The 13,678-nt window shown below is 34.9% G+C and overlaps 1 protein-coding gene across 1 annotated transcript; it reads right to left on the bottom strand.

Annotated features, from left to right (window-relative positions):
* Positions 1-7,182: 7,182 nt before the first annotated feature.
* Positions 7,183-9,951, bottom strand: LOC142642847 (uncharacterized). Its single transcript, XM_075817276.1, has 5 exons — positions 9,819-9,951; positions 8,708-8,767; positions 8,419-8,502; positions 8,115-8,290; positions 7,183-7,608 (listed from the first exon to the last, which is right to left on the bottom strand). Exons 1-5 carry the CDS (start codon positions 9,838-9,840, stop codon positions 7,510-7,512), a joined length of 441 nt encoding a protein of 146 aa, XP_075673391.1. The 5' UTR covers positions 9,841-9,951; the 3' UTR covers positions 7,183-7,509.
* Positions 9,952-13,678: the final 3,727 nt, after the last annotated feature.

Below are 13,678 nucleotides of genomic sequence, written 5' to 3'. Positions count from 1 at the left end.
TGAGACAAAATTGGCATACTAAGACCCACAACCGAAACCTCCACCCACAACACAACCAAGAGAGTGAGTGAGGAGAGAAAATCAAGGAGAGAGTGAGAGATAAGAAAGAATCAAAGACCACCCACGGCCACAGTAAAACCGAGAGAGTGAGAAATGAGAGAAAATTGGAGAGAGAATGAAAGGAAGAGAGAACAAAAGAGGGGAAAATGAGAAAGTGAGAGATTTGAGAGACATTAGAGCATCAGCAACAAAAAGGGCAAATGCCAAATGTAAGCATATTTTACCATTCAGGCCCAAAATGCCCACTCCATTAGAAGTTGTAAAATGTAACTATTGCAACAAAAAAAAAATACAATTGTGCTTTAGAATAGCACTGTAGCTCAATTGTAAAACCAAATATTAATATTTTATTATATTTACTGTTTGCTTTATCAAAGCCTCACTCTCTCACCGGTCACTCTCATCTCCTCTCTCTTTTTTTTCTTTCTTCTTTTTCAGTTCTGATTCTCTCATTCAATTCTTCCCCCTCTCTCATCCTTATCTTCCCTTTCTTCATATTTTTTTTCTCTATTTTCCCTTGATACAAGCCTCTATGGGTCTCATATTTGGTGGAGCTTATGGTTTGATGTGGCAGATTGAGGTGGTGTCATGGTTTATGGATAGGGGTGGTGCCATGCTCGCCGTGGATCGGGGTGGTGTTGTGCTCGCCGTGACTAAGCCGTTGTGGATCTCATGGGTTGGTGGAGCTCATGGGTTTGATATGGTGGCAGATGTGGCAAATTAGGCCAGTGCCGAGGTGGTGTATCGGTGGGTGGTGGATTGATTTGGGTTTGTTGGGTTTGCTATTAAGATTTGCTAGTGGATTGATTTGGGTTTTTCCAATACTGTTAAAATTTTATTGGGTTTGCTGGGTATGTTTAATGAATTTGCTGGGTATGTTTTATTGGGTAGATATGAAGATGGAAGATGGAAGGAGAAGAAGGTGAAAAGCAAAGGAATGGAGGAGTCAGGAAGATACATATGCGTGTGGAGGAGAAAATTGGAAAAATATATATATATATATATATATATATATATATATATATATATATATATTATTGTGTAAATATATTATTTTAATGAGTAGAACAAGAAAATAAAAGTTGGGATGTTAAGTATGTTGTAAAATAGTATAATATAATTGATAAGGTAGTTTTTTGAGATGGTAAAATAGGATGGGATATCATTTCTTATTGTGAATGCTCTTAGGGAAGAGAGAAAGAGTTAGGGAAGAAAATAGTTTTTTAATCAGAGGAGGAGAGATGTATAATAAAATATTAGTTTTTATTTTTAGCTTTGTGCTATAGTAAGCTGTCAAAGATGGCAGCTTACCATTGGTAAGTTATTATTTTTTTTAGTTATAGCACCTTTGTTATGAGCCACATTTTAGTGCTCTAGTTGTTAAAATAACATTTTAGCATTTATACAATCTTTGATGTATGCTCTAAACAGTGTTGTTTAGCAGCAGCAACAACAACAACAACAACAACAACAACAAAAAGAGTAACTCTTTAAATCCTAAGTAGTTCTAGGACCATGTATTGCTTCACAACTTTTTGTCATAATTACGATATATCAGACTTTAAGTTGTTTTCTATTACTTACACATAGACCCATTATTTTTTCTGCACCACTCACATTCTGCTACATCATAGTTGTAACAAAAAAGTTGTGAAATAAGTCGTGGTACTAGATTTTCTCTTAAATCCTACTACCTAATAGGTTAATAGAGTGGTTCTAGGATCACAAATTATTCCACAATTCTTTTCACAACTCTGTCTTGACAAATTGAGAGTGATTGCTTATCACTTATACATGGATCCATAATTTTTTCTCAATCACTCACACTCTACCACTTATAGTTGACGTAAAGAAATTGAACAATAGTTTGTGGTACTAGATTTTTTTTGGGGTAATCTAGAAGGGCAACAATAAAAACGGTGTTTTCACTGTTAAATCATCATTCCATCTATCTCAAATTAGATGGGGGAAAACATGTAGGAAATACGAAAGAGGTTGAAAATGCATCTCTGGAGGGCTGCCATGGATTTACTTCCCATAAAGAAGGAGATTAGACCAGCCTGGAAGTATCGAAGATTGAAAAAGAACCAAGATTACACCCTATTTCAAAAACATACTATTACAAAGGGTGGTCAGTAGTGTGGCTTTGCTCAAGAAGAGAGTTTTAAATTGAAGTAATACGTGTAAACTCTCTTAAACAGCAGATAATGAATTTGATAGCTCGTTCACAGGAGGTGCTTGATGGAATTATCACACTTCCAACTAGGTGGGCATCATGCTTAAAACTTGAAACAACTATATGCTTTAATTTGAGTTTGCAGGGAATTTGTTTGTAGTAAAATTATATTACCGCTCACTTGTGCATGATACATGGTAAAAACTAAAAAGGGGAAGAGCCTCGAAAGAATGCATATGTAAAGCAGTTGAGAAGCAAGGGAAATCTAAAACAATTGCTTATACCACCGCATACCTTTGGTGCGATGGTCACTCCACAGGTACAAGTGCTTGTGGGGCGTGGGGGGCAAAGGACGAGGTTCAAGTCTCCAAGAGAGAGCTTCACACACATATACACTTAAATTAGAATAGAGTAAAAATTCTATCTTGTATAAAAAAAAAATGTTTATTACATGATAATATCTAATAAAACATTAATTGAGAAGGCAATTATAATAATTTAAAATTTGAAAACTAAAGGGATTTGTGTACAATTAGACAATCACTCCAAAAATCAAGAAGGGCTTGGCATTGCATCATGAAAGTTGTCCTAAGGATTGAGGTCGTGAATACCTGTGTCTAGTAAAAACTGACAGTAATTGTCAGAATGTAAGTATAAATAAAGACTATTTATATGAGTAGAAGGGACAAAATTTATGTCAAGGTCTTAAATGGATTGGTTTGATAAATGGTGGAAATTGTTGTGAATGTATAGAGGGAATATGACCTCCGGAAATTAGAAGGGGTAGAGTAAGAGAATTAAGATATTACAGTGGGGAATGAGTCTTATTTCTTAAGTCCTTAATTACAATGCCAGTAAACCTTTAATACTTAAGGCTACTCAAGTACAAGGCAATTGACTGCTGTCAATTAACCTAACTAACTTCTGACTAATTACTAAAAACTTCTAACTTCTAACTACCTAACAGTTCACTACAGCTTGCTAATTAGTCACATGCAGAATTTAATTGACACATGCACATTACCAATTAGTTATGGTACACACAAGCTATCACAACCATCGAACAATATGCACAAACCTAACACATAGACCTCTCACAACCTTTGCCACTGCTAACTCTCCACTGCTACTACATTATTATTCCCTCCATGATCATGACTGTTACTGCTATTGCATCACTATATATTACTGATGCACCAGCACTTGCACTGCAGCACAACACCAACACTAGCATCACAACAACATGAATGATACATAGCAATAAAACATAGCTGCTATATCATAGCAACATACTAAGCTAGAAAGGCAGCACCACCCTAAGCAAGACATAACTAGGCTGGGTCCTAACATTCCTTCCCCTTTCAAAAACCTTTCTCACAAGGTGTAGAAACTGCAATTGAAGTTGATGTAAGTTTTCCCAAGTAGCATCTTCCTTGGATCTGCCATGCCATTGAACTGATACCTCAGTTAGTTACGTTTCTCAATGCAATAGACCTTCCTGCAGTAAAACAATGGGTTATGGGGTCAAGATATATACTTGGTGGTCTACTAGAGCCCAGAGTAGGAAGTGTAGTGACATGTTGGCCCAACTTGGCCTTTTGGCAAGACACATGGAACACAGTGGATGCACTGAGAAGTCTGCTGACAAGTCCAATTTGTAAGAGACCTCACCAATCCTTTGGGCTACCTAGAATGGCCCTAAAGGACTTCTGCTTTAGGATTTTAGGCTCAAGGACTTCTGATTACATGGTTGGTGATGAGTAGTGTAAAATGGTCGTCCATAAAGTGACCATCATTACTAAGGACGATCATAAGCACACATTAATGCCCAGATATAAATTCCTCAATTGAATGGCACAAATGTAACGGACGTATAGCCTTTCTAGCCACCAGTTCATAGCTGTTACAGCCACCTCAAGCTAACCGCTACACAGCCGCTATAGGACATTGAATGGGAAGGTTAAATGGCTATTAAATGAGTCATTTGACAGATAGCAATAAAATGCCTGTCCATATTGCAAACCGTCCAAGTTAATGACGAGTAAAAGTATGGACGAGCGCAAGCGCATTAATTCCAAACAGCATTTAATGACCAAATGATGAATGAACACGGAGCTGTTACTGCCACCCAATTATGTGCATTTAAAGGCCGTTACAAACATTAAAGGGTTGGGATTAAGTAGTCATTACTAAGCCATTAATCCTCCAGCTCTGGAACAACGTAAAGACAAGCCAACAAACTAAATATTTACTCACACAAAGGCTATATAAAGCCGGGAGAGACAAGTAAGTGATATATATTAAACACACACACACACACAAATTGCTCTACAGATTACTTATTTCTAAAGAGTTTAGGCTAATTTAAATATCGGAGGGTCCTTGACAGGTCCCAAACCAGTGTCACCCACCGTAAAAGTCTTTTTTATACTATGCTTATCAGCTTGCCATTTCATCCCTGTTTTTGGCAGCCACCAAGTTCTGGATTCTAAGAGCCATTTGGATTAAGCATCATCCATAACTCAAACTTAGATCTTATAACTCATTTTTCTAATTATATTTTTTCACTCACTCAAACTAAAACTTGTTTGGTTTCATATCTTGGTTCTTATAACTCAAAACTTGGCATAAAGTGGTGGAAAGTGGTGGGACCCATTTACTGTGCTGGGTTAGAATAGTCCAATGCCTACCTGCGTGGGTTTCTTCGGTCAGATCATGGGTTTCTTCGGTTAGCTTGTCTTCAGCTAGACAGCTTCTCAACTTTGGATGCACCAGATTTTTCATAGGAAGAGAAGTGAGAGGAGGGAGAGAAAAGGTGGAAGGGTACAGTGAAAAAGTTTGTGGGTGTGTGATGCTATGAGAGTGAAGAAGAGAGTGTGTCTAAGAAGTCTTCTAAGACACATGGAACACACTAGATGCACTAAGAAGTCTTCTGACAAGTCCAATTTGTAAGAGACCTCACCAATCCTTTGGGCTACCTAGAATGGCCCAAAAGGAATTCTGCTTTAGGATTTTAGGCTGAAGGACTTCTGATTATATGGTTGGAGCCTAAGATAAACCCAATCACCGACTACAAAAGTCTTTTTTATCCTATGCTTATCAGCTTACCATTTCATCCTTATTTTTGGCAACAACCAAATTCTAGATACTAAGAGCCAGTTTGAATTGAGCATCATCCATTACTCATAAATCATAACTCAAACTTAAATCTCATAACTCATTTTTCTAACCCTATTTTTTCACTCACTCAAACTAAAACTTATTTGGTTTCATATCTTGGTCCCTATAACTCAAAATTTTGCTCAAATAGTGGGATCCAATTACTGTGCTGGGTCAAAACAATCCAATGCCTACCCACGTGGGTTTCTTCGGTCAACTAGTGTCTTCAGCTGGACAACTTCTCAACTTTAGATGCACCAGATTTTTCATAGGAAAAGAAGTGAGAGGAGGGAGAGAGAAGAAGGAACAGTAAAGTGAAAAAGATTGTGGGTGTGTGATGCTATGACTCCTATGAGAGTGAAGAAGAGTGTGTCTGAAAAGAAAAAGAAATGAAACAAAGAAAAATAGCACAGCCAACAATCTCATTTATTTTGACATGACAACACATTGCTGTGAGCTCCACCAATGCACCATAATAACAATATTGCCATTGAAACTCAAATCTCATAAGTAGAAAACACCAAAATGTTGTTCCCAATTTTCATCACTTAAACTCAAATTTTTGAGTCTTGAGTTATGTTCTCATAACTCAAGACACGAGTTATATAACTCAAATTTTTGAGTTTTGAGTCATGAGAACATAACTCAAGAATTTGTCCAAATATGCATTTCTTCAATAGGTCCCACATTTTTTGAGTTTTGGGTAATAAAAACTAAGTTATATAACTTAATTTTCATTGATCCAAACACCCTTTAAAAGTCTTATTTTACATTCTTTGATGCCATCCAAACCATTTTAGCTACAACTAGAGTGAGATGGGTGGAATACTAAGGATTGCTTTCGTCATCTCAATGATACACTAGTACTCCAATTGCAAACTTGAACATAACCACCAAAGAGTACAAACATCACTTCAATTATCCTAATCGTTCATGCATCTCGTATCTTAATTCTCTTTTGAAAGGGAGGAGCAGTGAGGGAGAAGAGCATGCTCATTGCATGCAACAAACAATCTCATTTTTCAAGGAGAGGAGAGAGGGAGAAAGGAGTTGTTTATTATTAGACTTTCTTTTTTATGGGTAATTTACACACATAACAAGTTAGCTTGAACTCATGCCTTCACCCTCCCCTAGCACTTACATGGGGAGGAGCACGTTGATTTTTATCATTATTATTTGGTGAATGAGAGAGAGTTGGTTACACTTGCAAAACATGCAGTAAAATAAAGAAGAATATTTGCAAATATTGAAATATAAGTAAATTTAGAATTTCAACAATCAAAAAGCCAAAAGCAACTGTTAACTTCGTTCCATTCAGCAAAAAAAAACCTTTTTAACTTCGTTCCATTCATAGACTTATCTTAGGATTAAGTTACCATCGCAGATAAGGAGTTGATAAAAGCTAGAAGTTTAAATACAAATACGATATAAACACTTAAAAACCGCCATTTCGTAGCTTTCAAAAAATATTTTACCTACATCTGATTTTGGAAATTATACCATTGTATACATTCACACCAACCCATGTTGGACAAATTGGAAATTTTTCCTCCGTGGCTTACAATTTAAGAGAATCTGTAAATTCAGGTTTTGAACCTAGTACAAAGAGGTTTACCGTTCCAAGAGTTTGTTGTTTAATATAAAAACCAAATCTAATTTGAATCCGACCAAAGCCCACACACAAAAGACTTATTAAGAGAATAAAACTCAAGCCCCACAACTATGTGGCATACGAAGCAATTACAGCATTACTAAAATTCCCTCAGATTTGCCATAGACACCAATAATTAAGTTCCGCCTCTCAACCTTTGGCTTTCTACTTTCTCTGTTTCCAAAAAAGGAAGAGTATTGTTCCTCTACCACACAATGGTAGCACCATTCACCAACAACACAGAATAAGAGCATACAACTAGCAAGGCAGAATAAGACACCGCAAAAGTTCCTAGTTCAAATAACAATAAGAGAAGTGCTTAACGCACCATTTGTCTCTTTCAACAAATATTATTAACAGAAATCTTTAACCCAAAATGGAATACCATATCACCATCATCACAAACATAAAATTACGACAATAGGTGCAAAGTTTCCAATGGAAGGCAAAGCAAGGAAAGTGTTTAGGCATTCAACATAGAACCAGAGTTCTTCCTGCACTCAGACAGCAAATCCATGTAGAACTGACATTTGCTGATGTCATTGCCATAGCTGTTCAAGCACTGCAAGAAAACAAAAGCAAGCAAATCATTACTAACAAATTCATTTTTCCACTTCAGAAAGTTATTATCCAAATCCAAATAGATATTAAAATAATGATTTGAAAACCATAGTGAGGTACAAAAAGAAAGTACAGAAGGTAAAACTGATATCAAGTTCAGAAATTAGCTTTTCACTTCTGGAATTCTCAATATCATACAATCGACTGCCATGTTAAGAAAATTTTACTTAGATGATAGGTCACAACCCAGTATGCAGAAAATGTTCTTAATCAAGTCAGAAGTAATGCATGAATTGAAGTGTAAAAAACCTAAAAAACTATACTTTTTAAGTCTTGTTCAGCAGAAGGTGGTATTTGGTGTTAATGGGATATAAAACATCTATCTCTATGGGTCCCACACATTTCGGGTCCACTCATGTGAGAGAAATGTTAAGGAATAACTTTAATCTATCTATAAAGATACCAGCAGATAACATTAGTAAGCAAATGATAGAGTATAATTCATACATCCTGGAATGCCCTGGAGTGAATGTTGCATGCATCAGAACCACCAAGACTGTTTGCAGTGGGAGCTGGGGCACCAGCAGCCTCAGAGGCCACAGTTTCATGTTGAATAGTGCGAGGACCCATCACTGCATCCACAGCCCTGTGAGCCACTGCACTTCCAGTACCAAAGGCCATACCTGCAATAACAGAGAAATGATTTAGCCTATTTCCAATATTTTTAAGTAAAATGAATCATGACCAAGAAACAATAAGCATAATGAAATAATCCACATCCTAAGATAGATTATAGTCTTCCTTCACATACCCTGAGCTATGGTTGAACCAATGCCTCCTAGCATGGATCCACCGCTGCTGGCCTGAACAGGAGCTGGAGGAGGAGCATGGCTGACTGCATCAAAATAAATATTAGAACCCAAGACAATTAGACAAGGAAGAAACCATATGCAAGCAACCAACTTAAGATGGTCAAACCAAAATATTATTCCCATGTCTGAACAAGATACACACATGCATATTAATAAATACAATAACACAAACAAGACACGAAAGAAAAGACTCCTAATTACTGCATACATAGTGTACAGAAACATTACCTGGCTTAGGAGGGGGGTTTCTCATTGCTGCAGGACGAGGGGCTGCACGAGCAGATCTTCCTGCAGGTACAAATCAAACAGGATCTCATTAACCCATCAAAGTAGTTAAAAGATAAAGACATTGAAGATTTTTTTGTTACTTGGTAATTACAAACGCATCCAATAGGTCTTATTGCACCCTCTACCTTGTCTTTACAAGGAGAGGAGATATCATTTAAGCTAGAGCTCATTGGCAAACACTAAGGCATAGAAATTAAAACCCAAACAAAGTAATACCACATACATAACCACATTCACCCCTCTAAATACTGCAAAGCCACCACCACCAGCAACATAGCAAAGCAAGTTTCACAAACCTTAACCATTTTCAGGTCAGCAAAGAAAATTGAAAAGACTTATGTTTCAACCCAGATCTGACAGCACAGGCACACGACATTAAACCATTCAAGTTTCGATTTTAAATCACCACTTTGTAAGGATTTTATGGTTAACTCACTCGAATGGAATTTCACATAATGGAATAACATCAACACGACCTAGAAAGCACCCAATCAAACGACGAATTCAACACTGACACTCAAAAATGCTCTCATACCCACATTGTTTCATAGGCTATTTATCATATTATTAATGTATTCAGATCCATGCCCATATATCTAGACACCAAATCAATGCCCCCAAGCGCTAAAAACCCAAGCTTCAACCTCAATACAAACTCATTTCCAGAAATGCAAAAATTACACTGAAACAATAAAAACACAAAATCAAAACCACAACCCTTCATTTATCAACAGAGCTAAACACACTTCAGCAAACCCAAAATCTCAAATTCCCAATATCCGGGAAAAGAGGGGGGGAAAATCCCAAATATGTAAGTCAACGTTTGAACCAAAATTAAGTCATGCCCAAGCTTAAGCATTTTCATTTCATAAACAAACAACCTAAAAAGTTTCAATTTTTATTATCTTGCCGTTAATTTTCTCAGCTACCAAACAAGACCGTGTCTGAAACCCTAGAAATGAAACAGAGAAATAGAAAGCTCAAAACAAATCAAAACAGCTTCGAAAGAAACACACACACAGATCTGAAGAAAAGGAAAGAGGAGACTGACCTCCGGCGCTGCGGCGAGCCATGGATTACGATAAGGCGGCGGAGTGATCGGAAAAGATGATTCTAGAAACGAGCAGAGAGAGAGAGAGAATGAGGTTTGCTTGTGAATCACAAAACCCTGGAAATTTTGTTGGAATATTTATAGTGGAAAGGAAAGGATGGGTGACCCAGTCGGGTCAGGTCTCCTGTTAGGTTTACGACGTGGCATTACGTGATTGGTTTTGGAGTGGTCCTTTCACGTTTGGCGTTACGGTGATGGATCCACAATGTGACGTATGCGCTATCGAAAACTTGGTAATACTAATCACCGGCCTAAAATTTTGTTTAAGCTATTTTTTATTTTGGATTGGATTTTTTTGTTGGGTTAGGATATACCATAAATAAGGGAAAAGGATATTCCATATATATATACTATTTTCATCACGCGGTTTGTGGGTATGATGATGATTTTTTTGTAAAAAAAAAAAAAATGTGTTTTTATTTTATATATAATTTTTATTTTGATAATATAATTCATAAGTGAATAGAATAATTTAAAAATCAACAAAAAAGTGATTCTATTTTTTTTTAAATGAAAATTCTAAACTGAGAAAACTCTTTGAATAGTAGTGTGTGTGTTATATATATATATATATATATATATATATATATATATAGCAATTAGCAAAATTGAATTGAGACAAAGCCAGCAGAGGGAGGTAAACAAAAGGGCCATGGGCTCTCATGGACCCAGTTACAAAAAGGAGTTCCAAGCCCAATAAGAGCTCTATTTTGGTGGGAAAGAATTAAGAACAAGAAGTTGGCAAAGCTAATATAAGTGAGAAATGTTAACAAATACATTAAGGATATTGATTTAAGAATTATTTTAGAAAAAATTTATAGGAAAATTATAAAGTAAAATTTCTTTTTGCAACGTTTTATCTTTTCTTTGAAAATTGTATCAAAACTTTTCTAATATAAATTATTAACAATTTTTCTAAAAACACCTATTAACATGAAGCTAAGAAAGAAGGAGCAATGGTCTGACTCTCCTAGCTTTTTCAAATTTTGAATTATGACCTTAAAATTTACTTACCAAATCATCAATAATCTTAAATTCAACTTCTTCTTGTTGTTTAGCCGCCTCTTCTCATTTACTCTACTTCAGCATATCTCTCTCTCTCTCTCTCTCTCTCTCTCTCTCTCTCGTATTACATTTTTTTTTTTTTTACCAAAGCCGATAGACTGTTGTTACATGTTTTATAAATCATAAAATGTTACTTTGTCACTGTAGTGTACTAGTGTGTTGTGGATCTAGTGGTTTCCTGCTTCTTATTTTTCTTTTTTAAATTTAAAATGCAGAAAGTGGTTTTCAACTTGCAAGTTTGGTGGCTACTATTTTTATTTTTTTAAAACTAATAGTGATTTGATATTGTTTATTAATTTATTTGGTATGAGTGGCTTTGAAGTTGGAACCATTAAATTAAACTATTTTTATATTCTTGTTGGTTATATTATTGTTTAAAAAAAATTGTTAAATGGTTATATTTGATAATAGTAGAATGTGTAATTTAATTTATTCTAGATACTTGATTGATATATAGTACATTTGATTGATTTTGTTCGACTGTATATACTTAAAAAGAAAAAAAAAATGTATTAACTCTGTATATAAAATAAAGAGATTGCAAAAAACAAATTAGTTTATAATTAATTATAAATGATTTTAATACCAATAAAGAACCCATGGTACATCTTTATTAAGTTAAAGTAAATTTATAAAATAAAATATATTTTAGTCATTAACCTTTTTAAATTAAGAAACTTATTCTAGTTAGCTTGGCCCCTAAGAAAAAATTCCTAACTTTGCCACGGCATGATCCTATAAAGAAAGACTAGTTTCAGGGATTGGGAAATATTTTGTGATTGAGGAGGCCTAAGTGCCTAACTTCTAGGTATGGTTATAGAATGCAGTTCTCCATTTTATGTAATTTGACAATACATAAAATGCAGTTCTGCATTCTATGTAATTTGACCACACAATTTTTCATAATTATTCTATTTGACAAATTATGACTAGTTGTTTGTCACTTTTATATAAATTTACCACTTTTTCTTCACTATTCATATTCTATTATATTAAAATTATGGCACAAAAGGTATGGTTATAGATTTTTTTTCCTGAATTCTCAACATAACTGATCCAAACATATAGCCTTTTATGGTTGATTGAATGACTTGGGCAAGACATTCATTCCTTGTCTTTTGTCATGCCTTATGTTTGTTTTGTTTTGGGATTGGAGAGAAGCAAATGGCACGGGCCAAGTGTGCCTTTTCATGTAATTTTGTTAGTCATATGCCTTTTGCAACCTGTCCCCAGTCTATTTTTGTTGTTGGACTCTTGCTTGTAATTTTGATGTGTTATTGTTTACAAAATCCTTTTAGTAATTATTTTTAATAAAAAAAGACTAGCTTCAGGGATTCAAAAGTTTTTTATCAGAAAATCAAGAAAATTGATAATAATTTTATATGTAAATTATCAAATTCATTAAATTTTTGTTTTTGCCTTTCATATAACACTCAAAATATAAATATAGAGAGTAGATTTTGTTGTTTGTTTTCTGTTTTTTAAACATTGATAGTAATTGGGGGATTTAAACTCTAGATGTCTTTTTTTTTTTTTAATATATAGAATAGAAATTTTACTCTAACATAATCTAAGTGTATATGTATGTGAAGCTCAACCTTTGCCCTCCCACACCCCACAACACTTATACTTGTGGAGTAGGGGTGTAATTGGTTCAGTTCGATCAGTTTTCTTTGTCTTTAGCCAACCAAAACTGAAAATTTTGGTTTGTGAAATTGTCAACCAAAACTGACCGAAATAATTGGGAATCAATCGGTTTTAGTTTATTTCGGTTTTGGTCAATTTCAGTCAATTTTCAGTTGATAGAGAGACTGCTGGAAACGAAGCAAGAACGAAGTTGATATATATCAGAATCAGAGACAAAGAAATAAAAGAGAAGAATCATATCCTGAGAAACGAAGAGGTCGGCATGTGGAGTAGCCGTGAAGGCCAACGTGTGGAGGCCGATGGCAAATGTGGACTGATGGAGGCCAGGGCGTGTGAGGGTGAGAGGGACTGAATGTAGGGTAGGTAGGGTTTTTTTTTTTCCAATTAGTTTATGTTTAATGTAATTATTTAAGTTTAATTAGTTTAATATTAATTAGTTAATCTAATGGGTTAATGAGTCTTAAATAGCTAAAGGCCCAATGCTTGCATTGCAAGCAAGGGAGTCAATACCGTACTGGAAGCTATTTAGGTTTAGGCTAAAAATTGAAATATTTGGTACCAGTAAATACTGGTGTACCATTTCGAGATTACTGCTACTTAAAAAATATATTTATATATTAATAGTATATATTAATTACATGTTTATAAATTTAATTATTTGATAAAAACCCATATAAATTCTTACAAATGCAAATTTCATACCTACTTCAATATGCCACAACCCATTTTTTATTAAAAAAAATTAGGGTCTTAGCTCAATTATAATCGAAAAAGAGTTACAATTTTTGAAATTAAAAATTTTAAAAAAAAAATGAGAATTGAAGTGATTTGGGGGTGGGGGAAAGTTGTTGGTAAAACTGTAAAAGAAAAATATATTAATCCATTTGGTATTTGATGGGCATGGGTTATAAAACCAAAGACAAGTCATTTTTTCAAATTTTACGAGTTCCAACGTTTTCTTTTTTCAAATTTTCACAAGTTCCAGCCAATTTTTCTGCTACATGCATGAGATTGACTGACTTATCAAGCCTCTTATTACATGAACATTATTTCTCTTCATTTCACTTGTTTTCAGCTCTGTGTGTGTG

This window comes from Castanea sativa, chromosome 7 (assembly GCF_040712315.1).
Source record: "Castanea sativa cultivar Marrone di Chiusa Pesio chromosome 7, ASM4071231v1".
Taxonomy (NCBI): Eukaryota; Viridiplantae; Streptophyta; class Magnoliopsida; order Fagales; family Fagaceae; genus Castanea; species Castanea sativa.
This window is presented reverse-complemented; position numbering and strand designations above follow the sequence as displayed.